The 23,600-nt window shown below is 42.8% G+C and overlaps 1 protein-coding gene across 1 annotated transcript in view; it reads left to right on the plus strand.

The window, feature by feature from the left end:
* Positions 1-23,600, plus strand: part of STX18 (syntaxin 18) — a 157,030-nt gene that overhangs the window by 78,219 nt on the left and 55,211 nt on the right. The window contains exons 4-6 of the mRNA XM_030191179.1: positions 6,017-6,094; positions 12,907-12,973; positions 16,180-16,295. Of these exons, the coding sequence (XP_030047039.1) occupies positions 6,017-6,094; positions 12,907-12,973; positions 16,180-16,295 (261 nt within the window). The remainder of the gene's footprint in view (positions 1-6,016; positions 6,095-12,906; positions 12,974-16,179; positions 16,296-23,600) is intronic.

Genomic DNA, 23,600 nt, shown 5'->3' on the forward strand with positions numbered 1-23,600 from the left:
CACCGGCATCGCTTACGGCCCCTGTGTCAGTTGCCACCCAGGCCAGTTCTCCTTCGACGTTGGTGGAGGAAGCTTCGCCGGAGTCGAGGCAGGACCGACTCAATGCCGTTCTTAAGGCCACAGGTCATCGATGTCGAGGTGGGCCCAGTCTCGGACATCTCTGAGGGTAGTGCTGTCCGATACCGAGGAGGAACGCTCATGGGAGTCTGAGCAGGATCTCGGGTACTTTTCTTCCTATGGGATCCCTTCTGAACCTTCCCCTCCACCTGAGAGAAGGCTGTCTCCACCTGAGAGCCTCTCATTCACCTCTTTTGTACGGAAAATGGCTGAGGCCATACCATTCCTCATAGAGGTGGAGGATAAGCCCAGGGCTAAGATGCTCGAGGTCATGGACTACACCTCTCCACCAAAGGAGGCAGTGATGGCTCCTCTGCACAAGGTACTCAAGAAAGTCCTCATTTGAAACTGGGCATCCCCTCTCTCTGTCTCTGTGGTCCCCAAGAAAATAGCCAATATCGTATCCACGGGGAACCTGGGTTGGCGAGGCGTCAGTTACCCCACAACTCCATGGTGTTGAATGCTGCTCTCAAGAGAGCCAAGATTACTAGGGACTATGCCTCGGCTCCCCCAGGCAGAGAAGCTCATCGCCTGTATTCAGTCAACTCGGTGAGAAAGCTCTCTGACTTGGTCGATGTGTTCCCTCCGGAGCAGGCCGAGCCTTTTTGTCAGTTGGTCAAACAGCAGAAGGTGTGTCGCAAGTTTTTGGCGAAGGGCACTTACGACACTTTTGATGTGGCATCCAGAATCTCTTCTCAAGGTATAGCAATGCACAGACTCGTGGCTCCGTGTTTCTGACTTGGACCATTCAGTCTAGCAAGGATGGCGGATGCCCCTTGCCAGCGGGATAATCTTTTCAGAGAGAAAGAGGAGCTCATTGACCAGATCAAGAAGTACACTGGTGCTATGTCTTCTCTCTCCCGCTGGACGCCTTCTGCAACCACCTCCTCATCCAGGAGGTATTTTGGTGGGTCACAGAGTGCGTCTACTCCTATGCTAGGCATAGGTATGCTCCTGCGGCTCGCCAGCCTGCTCAGGCTCCACCCCAACGCGCTCATTCTCATCAACAGCGTGAGCCCAAGGTCCCTGCTGCTCCCCCCCAGCAAAAGCAAGGGACGGACTTTTGACTAGCTCCAGCAGAGCATAGGCACCATAAACCTGTCCATGCTGGACAACTTACCCGGGGGGGGGGGGGGGGGAAGAGGTTAAAAATTTTTCACCAAAGGCGGCCTCTCATAACCTCTGACCGGCGGGGTCTTCAAATAGTCTGGTGAGGATACACCCTCAATTTAATATCCAAACCTCCAAATTGCCCACCAACAGCTCATTCATTCAGCTCTCAACACAAGCAGGTACTTTCAGAGGAACTCTCCACACTTTTTAAGGCCCATGTGGTCGAACCCGTTCCACCAGGGGAAAAAGAGCAGAGATTCTATTCCAGGTACTTCCTTTTACAGAAAAAAGACAGGAAGGATGTGTCCCATCCAAAATCTAAGGGCTCTGAATAGATTTCTAGTCGAGAAAAGTTCAGGATGGTTTCCCTGGGCACCCTTCTTCCCATGATTCAGGAGAACGATTGGCTATGCGCTCTGGACTTGAAGGATGCATATACACACATCCCGATAATTCCAGCTCACAGGAAGTATCTGCGAGCTCGGCTGGGAACACAACACTACCAATACCATGTGTTGCCTTTTGGCCTCGCGTCAGCTCCCAGGGTTTATACCAAATGTCTAGCAGTAGTCGCTGCATCACTGCACAGACTGGGGTCCATGTGTTCCCTTATCTGGATGATTTGCTGGTGAAGAGCACATTGGACAGTGCTCAGGAGTCCATTCATAGGACTAATCAGGTGCTTGAACTACTAGGGTTCATTTTAAACTACCCCAAGTCCCATCTGCACCCTGTCCACTAATTGGAATTCATTGGAGCCCTGCTCGATACACGAAAGGTTTGAATCTTTCCTCTTGGGGTCGAGAGCAGACGCTGTAGTCGCACTGGCTTCTCGGGTTCGAACTTCTCAGCACGTCATGGTCACGGCACTGCAGGTCACGGCACTGCAGATGTTGAGGTTATTGGGCCACATGGTGTCCACAGTTTGTGACACCATGACATGTCTTCACATGAGAGCTGCCTAATGGACCCTAGCTTCTCAGTGGTTTCTAACTACGGGGAACCTGGAGGATGTAATCAAGTGTCTCTGGAGCTTGTTCGCTCCCTGTTGTGATGGACTGTTTGATACAATTTGCCTCTGGGACTTCCATTCCAAATTCCTCCGCTGCAAAAAGTGCTGATGACAGATGTATTTCGCCTGGGGAGGGAAGCTCATGTAGATGGGCTTCACACTGAAGGTGCTTGGTCTACCCAGGAAACAGATTTCCTAATCAATCTCCTGGAACTGCGGGCTATTTGGAACACTCTAAAGGCTTTCAGAGATCGACTTTCTCACCAAATTGTACTTGTTCAAATAGACAATCAGGTTGCGATGTGTTACACTAGCAATTAGGGGGCCACCGGATCATGCTTTCTGTATCAGGAGGCCATTTGGATGTGGCATTGGGTTGTCCAGCATGGCATGCTCCTTCGCACCACTTATATGGCATGCAAAAACAGCCTGACCGATAGACTGAGCAGGGTAAATGCAACCATACGAGTTGTCTCTCAACATGGGCGTTGCCCATGAGATCTTCTGAGCGTGGGGCACCCCCTCGGTTGATCTCTTTGCCACCCATATCAATCACAAAGTCCCTCAGTTCTGTTCCAGGCTTCAGGCCCATGACAGACTAGTGTTGGATGCCTTCCTCCTCCATTGGGGGGCAGGTCTTCTGTACATTTATCCGCCATACCCCTTGTGAGGACGGCTTTGCTGAAACTTGAGCAAGACTGCGGGACCATGATTCTGATTGTTCCTTACTGGCCCCAGCAGATCTGGATTATTCCTCTTCTGAAGTTATCCTCCGAAGAACCATGGAGATTGGAGTATTTTTCTGACCCTTTTCATACAGAACGAGGAATCTCTTCTACATCCCATCCTGTAGTCTCTGGCCCGGATGTTGAGAGCTTAGAATTTGCTTCTTTGTCTTCTTGAGGGTGTCTCCCGGGTCTTGCTGGCTTCCAGGAAAGATTAAACTGAGAGGTGTTACTCTTTTTTTTTTTTTTTTAAATGGCGGAGGTTTGCCATCTGTTGTGAAGGCATGGCCCTAGATCCTATTTCCTGCCCTACACAGTGCCTCCTTGAATAGCTTCTACAATTTTTCAAGTCTGGTCTTAACATCAACTCTGTAAGGGTTCATCTCCAGTACGATTAGTGCATATCAACTTGTAGAGGGTAAGCCCATCTGTGGACAGCCTCTAGCTGTTCACTTCATGAGATGTTTGCTTTTTGTCAAAGCTGCCCGTCAAACCTTCCACCTGTGTCTTGGGACCTTTCAAGCCACTAGATTCTTGTCATCTGAAGTACTTTGATCCGGAAAGTCATTTTCCTGGTGGCTGTTACTTCAGCTCACAGGGTCAGTGAGCTTCAGGCTTTAGTACTGGATGCACCTTTATACTAGGTTTCATCACAACAGAGTAGTCCTCTGCACGCATCCTAAGTTTCTGCCTAAGGTTGTCTCAGAATTCCATTGGAACCAGTTGATTTTCTTGCCAAACATTCTTTCCCGACCTCATGCTCATTCTGGTGAGAGCGCCTTGCACACCTTGTACTGCAAGCGATCATTGCCCTTTTACTTGTAGCGGACTAAGCCTCACAGACAGTCCATTCAGCTCTTTGTTTCTTTTGATCCCAATAGAATGGGAAGGTCACTATTGGGAAACACACAGTCTCTAATTGGCTGTCAGATTGCATTTCTTTCACTTATGCCCTTGTGCTGAACCCTAGCTGGTCATGTCAAGGCTTACAGTGTGAGAGCCATGGCTGCGTCAATAGCCCAATTGCGATCAGCCTTCATTGAAGAAATTTGCAAGGCTGTAACATGGTCTTCAGTCCACACATTCACATCTCATTCCTGCCTTGAGCAGGACACCCGACACGACAGTCAGTTTGGACAGACAGTACTGCAGACTTTTTCGGGGGTATAGAATCCAACTTCACCCTCCTTGGCCCATTTTATTCTGTTCCAGGCTGCAATCTTACACAGCTTATATATAGTTTCAGGTTGATCTTTATTGTGTCCTCGTCATTGTGATGCCCAATTGACCTCCTGTTGTTGTTTTCAATGAGCCTGGTAGGTAGGGATTTCTCGCTTGTGAGAATTATAGGCCTGCTGGTCCTCTAAGAAAGCGATGATATTTGTCTGTAGCAGATATTCTTCGAGGACAGCAGGCCTTCTATTCTCACAAACCCTCCCACTTCCCCTTGGAGTTGTCTTCTCTTTTTTTCATATTGGACTTGCGGTCTCGTGGAAGTGGGAAGGCACTCATGCATGCGCAGTGGAGCGAGTCCCTCATTCCATTATATAAGCTCCGAACTGGGCAACATGAAAATATAAGGCTTGCTGTCCTCGGAAAATACCTGCTACAGGTATGTATCTTCTCTGTTCGGCATAGTCTGTCTGGGAGTAAGTTCTAGAGTGTAGAGTCCTTTCCTGAGAAGGTTTCCTGGGGGGCTTCACATTCATTGTGCAGTTTCTTTTGATGAGGGCACGGATAGTGATGCTTTTTGAGAGGACTTTAGAGGCCTTAAAAGTGTATAGAGGGCTAACTTTCATTCTTTAGGTATTTAGGCCCATTTTGGCTGAGGACCTTGAAAATCAATCAGTTTTCATTTAGCCTTGTAAGGTACTGGTAGCCAGTGTAGTTCTTGCAGGAAGGATGATGATGTCATGCTGCTTGCAGCTCTCTATAAGTCAGGCTGCAGCATTCTTAATTAGTTGGAGTTGGTGCAGACTATTTTTGATTTGACCAGTGTACAGGGCATTTTAGTAGTCCAGTTGTGATCTTGTGGTGAGACACATTTTTTCAATATATGGAGAGAGATTTCATAGTTACCATGGCTGCTAGAAACAGTTTTTAAAGGCTATTTTGAATTTGTAGGATCAAAGTAAGTGTTGTCTACAGTATACCAAGATTCCTGCAGTGTGATTTTAGGAGTAATTCATACTTCCCAAATGGTATTTTGAACTCAGGTTATTAGCATTTCTAAGGATTATTTTACTTTTTTCTTTGATACAGTCCATTAATGGTAGCAAGTTAACAAACATCACATGGAAAAAAGAAATAGCTGTTAGAAGGAGTTATTTTTCTAGATGTCTTTAAGTGTTGCCTGTTGGTGAGATAATTTACAAAATACCACAAAGGCACCAGGAGCCTTCAGAAATGGGACATGGTTCTTTATTAATAAATGTCAATTTTCCAATATGGACCCGACATGGGCCGTGTTTCGGCGCACAGCACCTGCGTCAGGGGTCTGGGGTGTTCAAAGACCAAGGCTTCTTTCCTACTAAGTAGGGTGGTAATCTGTTCGGTTAAAGGGAATTAACTCAATGCGTTAGGATAATCCAGTCCCTTCATCCCTTGTTTAGAGAGCATAATTTCTAGATTTACAGCATAATCTAGAATAGGTTTGTCTTAGTTCAGCCTTCTGGCTGCACAGAGGCCAGGTTTCTTGGATGTTTAATGAATATGCATGAAAAAGATTTGCATACCCACTACATTCATTGTCTGCAGATCTGTCTCATGCATATTCGTTAGGGATATCCTGAAAATCTAGTCTGCTTGCAGCCCTTGAGGACTAAACTTGGGCAAGCCTGATGTAGAAACAAGAGGTACCTAACAGCCCAACCCCCTCCCTCACAAAATTACATAGTTTCATTAATCATTTCACTAGATAAATTTAAGCAAATATAATGTACTAAGATTTTGATTTTAAATTTGTCAGTAAAATATTTATTGTATTCTATGTAACTAAAGATGTCTTTATTTGTGAATACATTAGTCTGCTTTTTTTTTTCTCTTACAGCCTGCAAGAATATCCATTCCCAACAAGTGAAGGAGCACAGACATGCAGTTTTAGACTTTATTGAAGATTATTTAAAAAGTATTATTTTACAATTTTCAAAAAACATGTGGCAGTAATGCAATTCATTATAGGTTCTTTGGTTTTATATATATATAATTCCTTAACTGGGGGACACTATTACTAACTCCATAGCTTTTCTAATATAATCAATATTGTTACCAGGTACCTCTAAGTGCAGCCAAGGATAGAACAATCTCCTCCAGCCACAGGCTCCTGGTACAGTCAAGAAATAAATGTCCACCCGCAACTTCAATCTTAAAGACTTTATTACATGCAGGTTTCTAGTAGACCTGATACATAGTTCCAACAGCAGCATTCACCTTCAATCTTAAGCACCATATAAGCCACCTGAAAGTGTGTGGCAAATAGTTCCCTTTAAGCAATAGGCTATCAGCGCATACCTGGATTAAATACAGGCTCACAGTCAGCTCCAGTCTGGGCTCTTTATCCAGTGTACAGTAAACAATAGTTCAATTCCAAATAGAAGCAGTTCTTTCAATTCATCATCACAGTTAAATCACAAAGCAGCAGTTTCTACCTTCTACTCTCTTTACCTTCAGGAGAGTTCACTACTTTAGGGACGACTCATACCCAAGGGATTTCACCCTGCATTAACTTCACTGGTAAATTCAGTACTTTAGGGACCTCCCTTACCCAAGGATTTTCAGCCTGCAAATACTTTTGGGACTTCCTCACACCCAAGGTTTTTCAGCCTGCAACTGCTTCTCTCTTTCTGCTTCTCTCTCCTGAAACTCCTTCCCACCTGCCTAATCAATCCCTGGCTTCTGCTCTCACAACCAATCATGCTCCTTCCATTACCTTCCACCACAACCATACCAGCTGAGTTAAGCATTAGACTAATGATGAGCTCCTGCACACAGGGTTTCCTAACTCTTTCCCCCTAGTGGCAGCCAATCTACACGTCCTGCCAGCTTACACCTATATCTTCCCCTATTGCAGCTAGGAGTCCAGTCCGGGTTCTTCATCTCACCCCCTGGCTCCTTGCCTGCAATGCCTTCTGGGACTTGTATTTCAAACTGACACTGCCTTAACCCAACTATCCTGGATGTGACTTTATCACAATATCAATCATTCTCCAGAAAATTTTGTTTTGTATGTATCAGATATTTAACTTTATTTAGCTACAATATAAATACAATATGTGCCTTAGAATCATTCACTCATCATAACTCATTTACCCCACAATAACATACTTCACACTCTTCATTCATTTTCACAATATCATAACCTGCGCTCCATGGGACTATCATTACTTAATTCCGATAACTAATACAAGGTGATTTTGCAATTTCATCAGCTCACAATATCTGTTATCAAAGTTTGTTTATTCAAACACTCCCTTAAGCTGTAAGCATTCTTTCAAAAAATAAGGAAGCACAGGTTATGATATTGTGAAAATGAATGAAGAGTGTGAAGTATGTTATTGTGGGGTGAATGAGTTATTTTGTTACATTTCTACCCCACGCTTTCCCACTCATGGCAGGCTCAATGCAGCAGGCAATGGAGGGTTAAGTGACTTGCCCAGAGTCACAAGTTATGATGAATGAATAATTCTAAGGCATGTATTGTATTTATATTGTAGCTAAATAAAGTTAAATATCTGATGCATACAAAACATAATCTTCTGCAGAAGGATTGATATTGTTTATAAGTTTTGGTTCAAAGTGGCTTACAGTTTACAGTAGTGTTTTACAGTTGTGACTTAAACAGGTCATTTGTAGCTTACGTGGTTAGCTATAGAATTTTATGAAGAGGTATGTTTTCATTTCTTTTCTGAACTGGAGTTAGATAGAGATGCTTCTTGTGGCTTTTGGTATTTCCACCATTTGGATCCCAGGTAGCTGAATCCTGCTTACATTTCTTGGTGATAGTTCTATCATATCTTTCTTTATTTATTTGATGCATTTGTATCCCACATTATCCCACCTATTTTGCAGGCTCAATGTGTTGGCTTTCATGTATACAGATGTCATAGTATCTTGAAAACGAGGGTGCTAGCTTTGAAGAGTAGTCTTGCTTTGATTGGCAGCCAGTGTAGTGTTTCGAGTAGTGGGGTAACTCTTGTATTTTAACTTTTTGAATATCAGTCTTGCTGCTGTGTTTTGGACAGTTTGTAATTATTTTAATGTGTTTTCTTTACACCCTACATATGCTACATTACAGTAGTCTAACTGATAGTATCGTCGATTGTACCAGTATCCGGAATGATTGGGGAAAATAGTCTGTTATCCTTCTCAATTTCCGTATGAAGCATTTTGATGTTACTGCTGATATTTGATTGTCCAGTGATAGATGTTTATCTAGAATAATTCCCAGTATTTTCAGTTGGTTCGATTTGGTATGTTTATTGATTGTGAAATTCCAGTGATCTGTGGGGTTGTGCAGGCTAGATAGAACCAGGCATTTGTTTTTTTTTTTCCTCTGTTTAGTTTGAGTTTGAATGTTATTGCCCATTTTCCATAAGGTCCAGGCCTGTTTTGACTTTGTTCAGTATTTCTGTGATGCTATTGTTAAATGGTGTGTAGATGGTGATGTGATATCTGCGTATATGAAAGTGTTGATGCCCATTGTCTCCAGTTTTTTGCTGAGTGGTGCCATCATTACATTGAACAGTATTGGTGATACTGGAGATCCCTGTGGTACCCCGCATTCTGGGGTCCAAGAAGCTGATGTCTGGTTTGACGTCTTTACAATTTAGAATCTGGTTCTTAGGAATTCATTGAACCATGCTGCCACTGCACTGCATATTCCCATGTTGTCGAGTAGGGTCATTAGTGTTGTGTGGTCTACTAGGTTGAACGAGCTTGACGTATCGAATTGTAGCAATAATATATTCTGTTCTTGGCATATTAAGCTTCTGAATTGCGTTATCAGTGTTGTTATGACTGTCTCAGTGCTGTTTTGTGGTCTGAAACCTGATTGGGAGTTGTGAAGGATTGAGAATTGTCAGGTATTCCATTAGCTGCTGTACTACCAGACCCTCCATCGTGTTGGTCAATAATGGTATTGAAGGTACCAGTCTGTAGTTTGTTATGTCGCTGATCTTGCTGGTTGTGTTTTTAGAGATTGGGGTGAGTACAATGTCACCTTTGTCTGTTGGTATTGTTTTTTATAAAACGTATACATTGTGAAGCATTCCCTGAACTATTCCGGTGGGCCTGTCATCATATAATATTAGGGCAGTTGTCTAGCAGGCAGTGTGCGTATTTTGTCAGTAATGTCTAAGTGAGCCTTCAAATAGGTGGGAAAATGTGGGATACAAATGCAGCTAAATAAATAAATAATAAATAAGTGTGTTTAAATTAGGTGATTTGATGGAGGACCATATTCTGCCTGCCGTGGTGTAGGCATCATTTGTTTCGCATTCTTGTAAAAAGTCTAAGATGCATGTTTGTGGTTTCTTTGGGTTTGATCTTGTCTTTGCTATTTTGTGTTCAAAATGTTGTGCGAGCTTATCTACAGTAGGTTTCAGGTGATGCGAGTACATCTTGGGTTTTCAGTAGGTTGTTCATGAGTTCAAATATTTTTTTCGTGTTTGCTCTGGGTTGGCATATATGCTGTAATATTCAGATTTAGCTTTCTTTATGTTGTGTGTATCTTAAGGCTTTTCTCCATATGGTTTTGTTTATGGCTGTTTTGTTTTTGGCCCATGTTCTTTCAAGCTTCCTACATAGGTTTTCCATTAAACCAGGGACGCAGTTGTTTTTTATTTCTTGTTTTTGTTTTAACTGGGGCTATTTTGTTTAGTATGTTTTCGCTTGTTTCATTCCAGTTTCTCATGGTGGATGTCTTGTATGGTATGTTGCTATGTTCATTTATCACTATTGTCCTTAAGGTTTGATTGTCCACCTTCCCTGTAGTTGTGTGTGTGTGGTGTTCTTGGTTCTCTGTTCTTTCCATTTTCTTTCCATTGTAGTGTAAATGTGAGCTTGCCGTGGTCTGACGATAGTACCTCTTCCCATATGTGGTTTTCTAATATGTCATTGTTGTTTGCTGAGAATCTGTGCGCTAGTATGTCTAATATGTGGCCTTTTGTGTGAGTTGAGGTGCCTTGTGTTTTGAAGTTATATTGGTTTATGAAGTTCATTAGAGTTCTGGTGTTGGTGTTTTGTTTTTCTAGGTGCAGATTGATATCTCCTAGTAGTAGGACATTTGGTTGGATTGTACAGATGTTTGATACAAAATCCATGAAATCTTCTTGAGAGTTTGATCAATTTCCTGGTTGGGTAATAAAACACTATAATACATAATTGATCAGCTAGTGTTGTGTCGGTGATTTTGCATGCCAGAATTTCAATTGCTGAGGATATGTCTTTAGCTACAGATTCTACTTTGAAGAAGGATTTGTTTATTATTGCAACTCTGCCTCCCTTCTTTTTAGTTCTGCTAATGTGTTTTGTTTTGTATCCCATGGGCAGAGGTAATTCAGTGCTGGGTCATCTTCGAGGTGTAGCCATGTTTCTGTTATGAGCAGTAATCCTAGCTGTTCCATTTCTATCCAGTCTCTGAATAATGCTGTCTCGTTAACTGCCGATATCACATTTATATATACTATGGATATCTGGACATGTTTATCATATTTGATGTTGGTGTTTAATTGTTTGTAGTTCTCTGTGTGGTCTGTCAGTTTTGGGATTGTGATCTTGTTGATTATTGTTCAGGTTTAGCTTTGTATTATTGTTGTTGGTTTTGTTGTGAGGGTTATGACTAGGCTCTTCCAGTTGTGAGCGTCATTTATTGGAATGATGTGATATATTAGGGTTGGTGATAGAGAATTGCATGAATTCACATGAAATCTGAAGAAAGGTGAATCATGGAATCTTAAATTCTCCTTCAATTTGCAGCTGGAATTTTATAAAACTGTGTTAAATTGACTAAATTTATTTAAGGAAAACATATTCTTTAAAAGATTATGATCAGGTTTGGCAAATTGTGAATTGCTAGCATTTGTTAGGAAATGGGTCATCTGGCTTGGCCAGTCTCACTAATAATATAGAGTCAAGAAGGGGCATAAAGGGCAAATTTATTTTTCTTAGAATATACCCCATGACTAATTTGAGCTTGTGTAGAGGTTTAAATTAAACCATGAACAAATGCTCAAAAGCAAAGATGTGTTGAAGAACAAAAAATAGCAGTAGGCTACACATCTTTTCCAGTATCCTAACTATTAAATGTTTTGACTTTTTGGTAGAGTATGAGTGACTTCAAATATATAAATAATACACAATTATTATAAAATTTATAGCCTCACCATCACTGTTCTGGGCAGGTACATAATCGGCCCCATTTTAGATAGGACATAGAAGTAGGACTTCAGACATTCAGATGAGTGCATTTCAAGTTTCACCAGTATTTTAGAACAGAATCTGCCGATGTACAGCCTGTACTAAAATACAGAAGTGGACATTTAAGCAACGGGTGTGTGCAGCATAAACTACCATTTTAGAAAACTATATACCAGCACATACTGGTTATCTTTTTCAACCTTAGAAACATAAATGGTTATTATCCTGACTAATTTTTCTTGTCAATTTGGCATTTGGGGGGAGGGGGGAACCACTGGGAGATAAATAGGCATTCCCCTGCCCCCCTCCCATTACTTCCAGTGGAGTGATGCTCAGTATTAGCTGTTTACTAAATCTTGCCATTTGGGGGGGGGGGGGGGGAGACAAAAACCACTGGGAGATAAATGGCTAATCCTGTGCCCTCCTCACAATCCCTCCAGTTGAGTGCTGCTCAGTATTAGTTGTCTACTAAATCCTTAAAATGCTTGGTGGCAGGTGTTAATTCTCAAGATTGATGTTTTAGGTCATAGACGTTTAGTCCCCTTCTGAGATGGGGTATAAATGTCTATGAACTTGCCATGGCCTTGTCCTGCCCAAGATGTGCCCAGACCATGCCCTCTTGCTACGTGCATGTACTTAGGTTTGATACGTTCACACCCCGGTTTTGTAAAATGGGGGACTTAGATGTTTAAGCATTTAAGTGCAGGTTTATTTATGTATTAGATGTGAATAGGGCTTGTAAAATGAAGATAAATATAAAATTGGAAACAAAATACAAAAACTGATTAATATGAAACCTGGACATAAATATAAATAAACTAGCATACTATACTAATAATGCATTCCATCCTCTGTGTTGGTCTTAAATTGACACATTCATTAAGTACCAATATTTATCCTATAATAAAAGTTCTTAAAGTGCTAAAATGCTTGCTGAAAACAAAACATGTTTTCAACTGCTTTTTAAATTCAGTAATGCTCATAGTATGTCTCAGCCTCTGCAGTAATGCATTCCACTTCAACAGGCCAGTCACTGAAAAAGTACATGCGCACGTTTCAGCAAGATGACATTGCCAAGAGAAAGGATATCTAGTTTTCAAGAACCCTCTTAATTGTAAACATCATGTGGCTTATAGATTTTTAATAGTGAGTGTATATAATGAGGAGCATCCTCACACAGGGTCCAGTGAATCAAGGTTGGGATTTTAAATTTCACCAATCAAGCTACTGGAAGCTAATTCAATCCAGCCAAGTGCAGAGTAATGTGTTCATAAATGTGGCACTCTTAATAGTAACCAAGCAGCCGCATTTTGTACCATCAGCAATGCATGTAACAATGCCTTTGTTAGCCCTAGGTACAGCAATTTGCAGTTGTCCAATTTTGTAATAACCAGTAGCACAAATTAAAAGTCATCAAATGATAGATGATCATTTGTTGAAGTGTAACAGTATTTTATCTGTTTATCTTGTATATAAGAGATGGACTTTACATATATTATTTTTTCTCATGGATTTGTTTTGTAGGAGTATGCAGGCTATACTCTGAACAACGGGCCATCCGAGTTAAGCGAGTAGTAGACAAGAAAAGATTGTGAGTACTTCTTAGGCATTAGACCAACTGAAAATCCTGGTTGTTTTTCATTCATGTTACAATGTACTATATATATGATAAGTTCTATGCTAGACCAATGTAGTTTTAAACTTTTATCCAGTCTCTTTGACAAGTTAGGGTTTGTAGAGGAACTGTGCCTGTATAAGTTTTTATAAATCCAGGGGCTTTTTTGAAGAGCAGATTCACCTAAAGGATGTGTGGAGATTAATAACTTTTGTTCTCTTCTGCCTTCGTATATTAGCATAAGAAAGTGCTCCCAGAATATTGCCTTAAAATGTCAGTAAAAATGTGTGCAAATGTTTAGCCCACATAATACTAGGCTGTAGGCTAGTGCATGAAAAAATTGAGAACACCCATTGCATAAGCTAATGATATACAAGTTCATCAGGTGTTAAACTTGAATGTAAGCTCTTTGAGCAGGGACTGTCTCTCTATGTCAAGTGTTCAACGCTGCGTGCGTCTGGTAGCGCTATATAAATGCTATTAGTAGTAGTAATGTATAAGGTTAATGTAAATGGCAGTTGATAATCTTTCTAAATGTTTGAAAAGCTTGTTACATTATATTGGATATTTTTCTCTTTAAAAATGTGCACTAAAACCACAGTAAAAGCATCTGCTAAGTTGTTCAATCATCTTGCCCATTTTTGCTACTGTTTTCAGTCTAAGAGCCATGCTGACATCCTGAACACAGTATTTTTGCCTTTTTTGCTTTTTTCTTTTAAATTTTTCTTCATGGGCAAACACAAAGGGCAGTCTCACACTTATCCTGCAACATCTGCCTTTAGGCAATCAGTGGTCCTATGGGTGATTTTCTCATTGTAAACACCAGCCAACATGTGTCAGAGGGCTCCACTATGGGATTTGGTGAGGAAAGAAGTTGCATTCTGTTAACAGTTCCATGAGATATGCTGAGCCTTGAGCTGCACAGTAGAGAATGACATGGGGATGGAGACCCATGGTGATGGGGACAGAGCCCATGAGGACGGGGACAAACTTTGTCCCCATGTCACTTTCTACTTTGAAGCCTGTTAATGAACTGGACTGTTATTTATGTTTGATGCAGACAATATTTTTATTTTTTGGAAAAACAAGCAAACAAGCTGGGCACAGGTAGCAAAATTTGCATGGGGGATCCTGTGCATCCTGCTACCAGCTCTCTGTTACAAATCCCTTGTGCATACATGTAGAATATACGAGGAAAACGCCTCAACAGACTCCTGAATTCAGCTATACAGCTTTTAAATACCTGGAGTTCTTTCTGTCATCATTGGCGAAAAAACCTCTATTTATTTTAAAGTCTCTCTTATTTTGACTTCCGTATTTAAATAAACAGCACTTATCTTTTACAGTTGCTGTGCTCGGAATGCTGCCCTTCGTCCTTTCTCTCCACAGCCGACTTTGGCCAAGGTTTCGGTTTACGTCCTGCCTCAGAGTCCGTGGGGATCTTGACTCTACAAAAAAAATGGCAGCGTTATTTAACACTCTTACTCCATATAGTATATCTCCACACAATTCACAATCCTCACTTTCCTGCAGTCTGGTCTCCTCTCCTGAAGTAACTACTGACTTTCTGTCCAATTATTTATACGTGCCCAAATGACATCATCTTGCTTCAGTGGGCTCCTCCTCTTTAATTCAGAAAAAATGAACCCATTCAATCCTTGTGTTTAATCCATGTGGTTGAACAGTTTGTAAACAAAATATCCATCTCTGCTCTTGCTGAGCTAGTACTCGTTTCCTATCACCACCTCTAGTATTAAATTTTATCTGTTGTAACACAACACAACGGAGCTCTTCAAAGTTGTGCTTTTCTGTGATACAGTGTGCCGCCAAGGGTGCTGTCAACTTCCTGATATGAATATTGCTCTTGTGTTCTATAAGCCTCGTTGTCAGCCTCCTAGTTGTCTGCCCCACATATAACTTCTTACATGGGCATTGGACACCATACACCACAAAGTCCGAACTGCATGATGTCATTGATCTCAATGTATACTCACATTGTGATTGTGGATCTTTAAAAGTCTACATGTTACATGAACCACACTTCTTGTGGCCCGTCTGTCCCCTAATCAATCCATTTGAGGGTCTCAGGCCTGCCGGGGATAATGCTAAAAAGAAACTTTTAAGACAATCCAGGAACATAAGACCTTTGAAGTCAAAATAATGAAATATTTTGACACCCACCAGACAGGACTTAACAATGATCTGGGATTTCTATCCCACTATAAATCATAAAATTATACTGCTTTGTCACTCTTATCAGCTATCCATCTCTCCCTGTCTCTCACACCCACTAAGCTGTCTTTGTTTCTCACCTAACTCACCCCACCCTCTTCCTGTGAGACTGCCATTAGAATGCTTTTGTGTTTCACTTATATATTCTGATATTTGTCAATATTTCTGATCTGAAGAAGGGCTAACTTCGAAAGGTAATCAAAAAATGTATTAAGTTAGTCTAATAAAAAAGGTATCATCTTATTTTCTTTTCTGTGTTTTGTTTTATATCTATTTATTTACCTGTTGTAACCACAGAAAGGAGGTATATCAAGTCCCATCCTCTCCCCCCCCCCCCCCCCCCCCCCGAAAATTAGGAGCATAAATACTCTGAATATCGGGCACTTAGTTGTGGTTTTTGTTTTGCTTTTGCTTTTTTTTTTTTATTTGACTCTGGTATATAAGAGAGGTTTTACAACATCATTATTTTTAAATATTTGTTTTAATATACAGATATGCCACAGAAGTTCTGAAACTTTGCTGCACGGTTTATCTTTCAGCTGTTTCAGGAAATTTGGGTAAAGGGTATTGCATTTGATATACTGCTTTTCTGTGGTACAACCAAAGTGGTTTACATATTATATACAGGTACTTTCTCTGTCCCTAGTGGGCTCACAATCTAAGTTTTGTACCTGGGGCAATGGAGGGTTAAGTGACTTGCCCAGGGTCGCAAGAAACTGCAGTGGGATTCAAACCCTGTTCTCAGGTCACGGTACTAACTATTAAGCTACTTCTCAGGAAACTTGAGGCTATGACTATAAATTAAACAATGTCTTATACCCCAACTAACTTTTTGAATCAAGCTAAAGCTTATTTTATGTTTGTAACTGGAAATATTAGAATATTTTGAAGCAATTTGTTTTTGTTTTTCTTTGGAGATCTTTGAATATCAGTATTGTTTGCATTTCTAGGTCACGACTTGAACCTGAGCAAAAAAGCAAATCTACAATATCTTCCTCTCCAGAGGTTTTACAGAATCCTGTAGAAGTATCTGAAGAAGAAGTAACAATTGCTGAAGAAAATTCTGGTTAGAATTCAGTTGTCTTTTATTTGTTGTATGTATGTTTTTTGAGTAGCAATACTGATAAAAGCAGATTGAGTGTGTTGACAAGAAGTTACTTTGCTTAGTACATATGACCAAAATGTGATGTTAAAAAGGATGCAGCACTCGACACTTCAGCAGAGTGGAAAAATAGAACCACTTTGTTTGGGGGGGGTGGGGGGGTGGAGATTTTACTCATGTAAATTGTCTGTTTCCCAGCAGTAGTAAAGCTACAGGGCTGCCCCTTGCTGTAAGGCTCAGAAGTCCTCTGTCCTTATGTTAAAGCCAGACTTTGATCTCCATGGGGCATCTTTTCCCCCCACTGTTATTCAAGAAGTCTGCAACCAATAAAATAATGGATGTGGTTCATGGAAATAATGTACCACTCAGGCAGCAGAAACAGAAAAGAATATGAAAAGGGAGGTTGGTATAAGAGAGTCATGAATGATGAATTGAAAGACTAGTTGTGATACGAGCAGGAAGCCAAATTTAAGTTAAGTAGTTTTCTTGACATGTGATCGTGACTGAAGCCCATATTCTATTTGTCAAGGCTAGTATTGCCTCTTACCCCCTTCAGGGAAAAAAAAAGTTTTGCATATTCTTGTCACACACACACACACACACAGTTCACTTATAGCGTGCTAATATCATTTACATAGTTCACAGCGGGTTTACAGCAAGACTCTAGAACACAAACCATCTAGGATGTAACAGTTTAACAAAAGTAATCCCAAGTTAAAATACTAGATACCATTTAAACTCTGTTGCCCCAGGTACAAAATAAATACCTGCATATAATACGTAAATCGCTTTGATTGTAACCACAGAAAGGTGGTATATCAAATGCCATCCCCACTTCCCTTCCCTAAAGAACTGATAATCTCCCTCCCAGTCCCCAGATCCAGCATTTCTCCCTTTCTCTTCCTTCTCTCCCTCCATCTCTTCTTTCATCAGGTCCATTATCTCTCTTCCCTTCCTCCCTACCACCCTTCCCTGTTAAAAGACTTGATATGCTGTGACCTGTGTATAGGTTGAAGCTGGGTGCCACATTGCTTCCTCTCCTCTTTCCACTTCCAGGTCCAATATTTGCTCCCTCTCTCTCTTCCTCCTCTCCCGCATTTCTCCTGCTTTTCACATACCCCCCCCCCCCCCCCCTAGACATAGCCCACAGAGTCACAGATTTCAGCGGGGTCAAAGCAGATTTAAAGCCAGAAGGAAACAGCTAAATCATTGGATTTCATTATATGAGGATTATATATTATTCCTCGCTGATAAGTCTCTCACTCCAAGTTTTGGCAAGTTCACTAAAGAAAAATGTATTTTCACAAATCACAAACATTTCCTATCCAAGGAGAGTGTTTTTATTCAGCATTTAGTATTTCTTAGCTCCCACACACATTCCTGTATCCTTTTTATCCAGAAAAAAAAAAAAAAGAAAAAGCAATTTCAATCACCAACTCTTTCAACACCATCTCAGCTGAATTTCCTCTTTGAACCTACTGCTTGAGCCATCAGCCAGTCAGATGGCTTTTAGCTGTAGCTGTGTCCAGGTCACATGATAATTATACACACTCCCCTGCAGGCATGCCCTCCTTTGTGTACATGCTCAGAACAAACTTTCAACCAGCCAGAATGTTTAGAAAATTTTAAACCATCAATACTATTTATTTTTATCACTCCCCAGTCTCCAAACCTCTTCTCTTTAATTTGAACCCTGTTCAAGCTCACCCTGAATTAAGAGTTCTTCCCACACCAGGGACATACAGTACTGGTGGTATCCTCTCAAGTAGTTTTTGCACAGTCAGTCAGTTCACCCTAATTGCATGAGGCTAGGAATAGCAAGAGTGCTATGGCAATAATGATAATGACCCAGAGTCTTACAAAAAACTTCACCATATTTTGTTAATGAAAATGGAGGCAAAGCCTCATAACACCCAGGTGAACTACCTGTTAATGAAACTAAATCATAGGCATAAAAACTTCCACAAAGCATGCATCTCTAGAATAAGTGCAACGATAAAACCACAGGTTTTCAACCCGGTCCTCGGGGCACATGCGAACTGGTTGGGTATGACTCAAGGACTGGGTTGAAAACCCCTGGGTTAAACTATCTTCACATTAAATATAACAGTTCAAATAACTTATCTTTTATAAAGAGCACTCTGCCCCTTTGTCTGACGTTTTGCCCTTACCTGTTTACCTTTTGTTTTGTTACACTTTTATAGTACAACTGTGAAATTTCTATCTGGTTCTTATGGAATGAATATTGTGTATGTTTCCTATTTTATATTGTAGTTCCTTTTCATATTTTTATTGTACACCACTTAGGTCTGCCAGTTAATGTAAGCGGTATATTAAGGCTCAGTAAACACATGCAGTGTTTCACAATCTGCTTCAGGGACTCAGGGAAATCTATGTATCAACACGGTGCTATAATCAGCTACCGGTCAAGCGAAATGAGTGACCCATAGATGAAACTACCCTGGTTAATACTTCAGTCATTACATTCTCACCCTTTAACACCTGTTAACTGCTTAACACCTCAGTCACTATATAGTCACCTGTTACACCTCAGTCACTACCTATGGCCCCTGTCCATGTTCTCTTCCTTGCCCTGTCCCTTCCTAATCTTCTTTCCCCCCCACTCCCACTGTCTACCATTAGAACTACCCGCTGCCCTCCCACCCTGCCCGCCACCGCAATACCCTCACCTCACCATCCCTCTTGTCCCCCTCCTCCTTCCTGGCTCTCAACCTTCGGCACTTCCTTCCTGCCATTAACCCATCCCCTTTCCTCCTAAGTACACCCCGTCTTCGTCGCCTTCGTCGCCCGACCTCCCCCACCCTCCTCCACACTCTCCTGCTCCTCCTCCTGCTATCCGCAGGAGACATTAACCCTAATCCATGTCCCCCCCACCTGTCCCCATCCTATCCTTGTGAACGATCCTGGGATGTCTCCAATCTCGTCTCTATTCCCCTCCTTCCCCCCTCCTCCCTCCCCTTCTCATGCGCCTTGTGGAATGCCCACTCAGTCTGCAACAAACTACCTCTCACCCACGATCTCTTTATCTCTCGCTCCCTTCAACTGCTCGCCCTAACCGAAACCTGGATCTCCCCGGAAGACTCTGCCTCAGTTGCAGCCCTCTGCCATGAAGGCTATCTCTTCTCCCACACACCCCGCCCAATCGGCCGCGGCGGAGGCGTTGGGCTACTACTATCACCCTCCTGTAGTTTCCAACCCCTCCACCTACCGCAGTCTCACTGCTTCCCATCCTTTGAAGCCCATTCCATCCGGCTATTCTACCCGCTACCACTCAGAGTGGCAGTCATTTACCGCCCCCCCCCCCCCCCCCCCCGGATAAATTCTTCCCTTCCTTCCTTACTGACTTTGATGCTTGGCTCTCTGTCTTTCTTGACCCCTCATCTCCGTCCCTCATTCTCGGAGACTTTAACGTACATGCTGATGACCTATCCGACCCCCATACTTCTAAGTTCCTCACCCTAACATCCTCCTTCAACCTCCAGCTGTGCTCCACCACCCCTACTCACCGTGACGGACATTGTCTTGACCTCGTCCTCTCCTCCTCCGGCTCACCCTCCAATTTCCACGTCTCAGCTCTTCCTCTCTCCGACCATCACCTGATCACATTCACACTTCGTCACCCCCCCCCCCCCCCCTCCACCCCATCCAACTTTAACCACCACCTCCAGGAACCTCCAGGCTATTGACCCCTCCACCCTATCATCTACTATCTCTAATCTCCTCCCCTCCATCACGTCCTTCGTAACTGTCGACAAAGCGGTCTCCGCTTACAATACTGCTCTCTCCTCTGCTTTGGACACCCTTGCGCCATCCATCTCCCGTCCCACAAAGCGCACCAATCCCCAGCCCTGGCTGACTCCTTGCATCCGTTACCTTCGCTCCTGCACCCAATCCGCTGAGTGCCTCTGGAGGAAATCTCGTACCCTTTCAGACTTCCTCCACTACAAATTCATGCTATCCTCCCTCCACTCCTCCCTATTCCGTGCAAAACAGGACTATTACACCCAATTGACCAATTCTCTCAGCTCCAACCCTCGTCGTCTCTTCACCACCCTTAACTCCCTCCTAAAAGTGCCCCCCGCTCCTACTCCCCCTCCTCTGTCTCCTCAATCACTGGCCGACTATTTCCGCGACAAAGTGCAAAAGATCAACCTTGAGTTCACGACCAAACCACCACCTCCCCTTCACCCTTTAACCCTCAACCAACCTACCCAGGTCTCCTTCTCCTCCTTTCCTGAGATCACCGAGGATGAAACTTCCCGCCTTCTTTCCTCCTCGAAATGCACCACCTGTTCCTCTGATCCCATCCCCACCAACCTACTCAACACTATCTCCCATACTGTCACCCCCGCCATCTGTCGCATCCTCAACCTCTCTCTCTCCACTGCAACTGTCCCTGACACCTTCAAGCACGCCGTTGTCACACCTCTCCTCAAAAAACCTTCACTTGACCCTACCTGCCCCTCCAACTACCGCCCCATCTCTCTTTTACCCTTCCTTTCCAAATTACTTGAGCGCGCCGTTCACAGCCGCTGCCTTGATTTTCTCTCCTCTCATGACATCCTCGATCCACTTCAATCCGGTTTTCGCCCTCTGCACTCGACAGAAACAGCACTCTCTAAAGTTTGCAATGACCTGCTCCTGGCCAAATCCAGAGGTCATTACTCCATCCTCATCCTCCTCGATCTTTCCGCCGCGTTTGACACTGTCAATCATGATTTACTTCTTGCCACGCTATCCTCTTTTGGGTTCCAAGGCCCTGTCCTCTCCTGGTTCTCCTCTTATCTCTCCCACCGCACCTTCAGGGTACACTCCCATGGATCTTCCTCCACTCCCATCCCACTATCTGTTGGAGTTCCCCAGGGATCTGTCCTTGGACCCCTTCTCTTCTCAATCTACACCTCTTCCCTGGGCTCGCTGATCTCGTCTCATGGTTTTCAGTATCATCTTTATGCTGATGACACCCAGCTGTAGCTCTCCACACCTGACATCACTGCGGTGACCCAGGCCAAGGTATCGGCCTGTTTATCCGACATCGCGGCATGGATGTCCAACCGCCACCTGAAGCTGAACATGTCCAAGACCGAGCTCCTCGTCTTTCCTCCCAAACCCACTTCTCCTCTTCCTCCACTCTCTATCTCTGTTGATAACACCCTCATCCTCCCTGTCCCATCTGCCCGCAACCTCGGAGTCATCTTCGACTCCTCCCTCTCCTTCTCTGTGCATATCCAACAGACTGCCAAGACCTGTCGCTTCTTCCTCTTCAACATCAGCAAAGTTCGCCCTTTCCTCTCTGAGCACACCACCAGAACTCTCGTCCACGCTCTCATTACCTCTCGCCTTGATTACTGCAACTTACTCCTCACCGGCCTCCCACTCAGCCATCTCTCCCCCCTTCAATCAGTTCAGAACGCTGCGGCACGTCTTATATTCCGCCAAAACCGATATACTCATAACACCCCTCTCCTCAAATCACTTCATTGGCTTCCGATCAGATATCGCATACAATTCAAGCTCCTCCTCCTTACCTACAAGTGCACTCAGTCTGCGGCTCCTCACTACCTCTCCACCCTCATCTCCCCCTATGTTCCCGCCCATAACCTCCACTCACAGGACAAAGCCCTTCTCTCAGTACCCTTCTCCACCACTGCCAACTCCAGGCTCCGCTCATTCTGCCTTGCTTCACCCTATGCCTGGAACAATCTTCCTTCGCCCATACGCCATGCCCCCTCCCTACCCATCTTCAAATCTCTGCTTAAAACTCACCTCTTCAATGCTGCCTTCGGCGCCTAACCGCTCGAGATAGATAGAATGCCCCAATCTATCCACCCTATCAGATTAACTGTTCACACGTCCTCTAGATTGTTCACTTATCTTTAGATTATTCTCTTGTCTTTTAGATTGTAAGCTCTTTGAGCAGGGACCGTCCTTCTATGTTTAAATTGTACAGCGCCACGTAACCCTAGTAGCGCTTTAGAAATGCTAGTTAGTAGTAGTAGTGGTTTACTGATGGCATTTTGAAGTCAAAATTTCTTGACTTATAGATGAGTATGGACAGTATTTTGTCAATACAAGTTCACCTTTACAGTCTTCCACTGACAATCTAGTTAATATATCAGAGACATAACTCTCCCTTAGCTTAGTGTAATGCAACACCTACATAGCAGTACTTAAAAGCTTACCTCATTGCAATACCAAAGTTATCCCCACCACTCTCAGACCACCCTTGGGAACTATAGGACTGGTGAATGCCAGATCAGCTGCAAAGAAATCCTCAGGAGAAACTAATATGGATTCTCATGGTATACAGAGCACCTCGTAATAACACATTATCTATGCAACAACTCCTAGACCTGATTATTCAAATGACCCTGAATTACTCCTGAACATGATGACAGCACTAGGATTCACACAGATGATCAATTTTCCAACTCATAAAAAGGCTTGCATACTAGACTTGGTATTCTACAAAGGGGTTGACATCCCAGAATACCAGAATACTATTATTGAAATAATACTACTGTGGACAGACCAGTTTCTAATTAATTTTTCCCTAAGTGACCACTGAAACAAATGACATCTCCCAGAGTTTGGAAGGAGATCAGAGACATGAAAAAGCTGACTGCTGAGAATTTCCTAGAGGCTTTCGACTATCCACTAAAAAAGGTGTTATGCCCCACTCACAAACACTCACCTTGCTTTTCTCTAGAGCTTTGGACACTTAAATGGGAAGGATGGAAACTGGAAAAGAGCATAAATCTCTCCTGGATGAGAACAGGCTACACTGTAGGAATTGCATGACAAAGTACCGCCAAGCCTGAACAGCATCCAAAAAGATATATTTCTCTCGATGCATTAAACAGGCTGCCAGTTCAACCAAGCACCTGTTCAGCATTGTAATTGTCCTACTGTAACCCCCATATCAGAACTAGCCTGCCCAGTCAAAACTGAACTGCAGTGACTTTGCTGCATACTCCAGCAAATTTGTCTCCACCAGGCTTTACAGGCAGTTATAATTCTATTCTATTCGAGTCTTGCATACCATCCGTTATTCCACAAAAGGATTCACAACATTTAACATACAGAGGCTCTCATACATCAGAGGAATTTCCACATAGGTAGAATATAGTTACAGTATAAACAAAGCTAAAGTAATTTTAGACAGAATAACCCATTATTTATAGGTTTTTAAACCCTTTTTTAAAAGATAGGTATGATGATAACCCTTTCAATGACAGAGGCAGTTCA

The sequence above is a fragment of the Microcaecilia unicolor genome, chromosome 2, assembly GCF_901765095.1.
Source record: "Microcaecilia unicolor chromosome 2, aMicUni1.1, whole genome shotgun sequence".
NCBI classification, from domain to species: domain Eukaryota; kingdom Metazoa; phylum Chordata; class Amphibia; order Gymnophiona; family Siphonopidae; genus Microcaecilia; species Microcaecilia unicolor.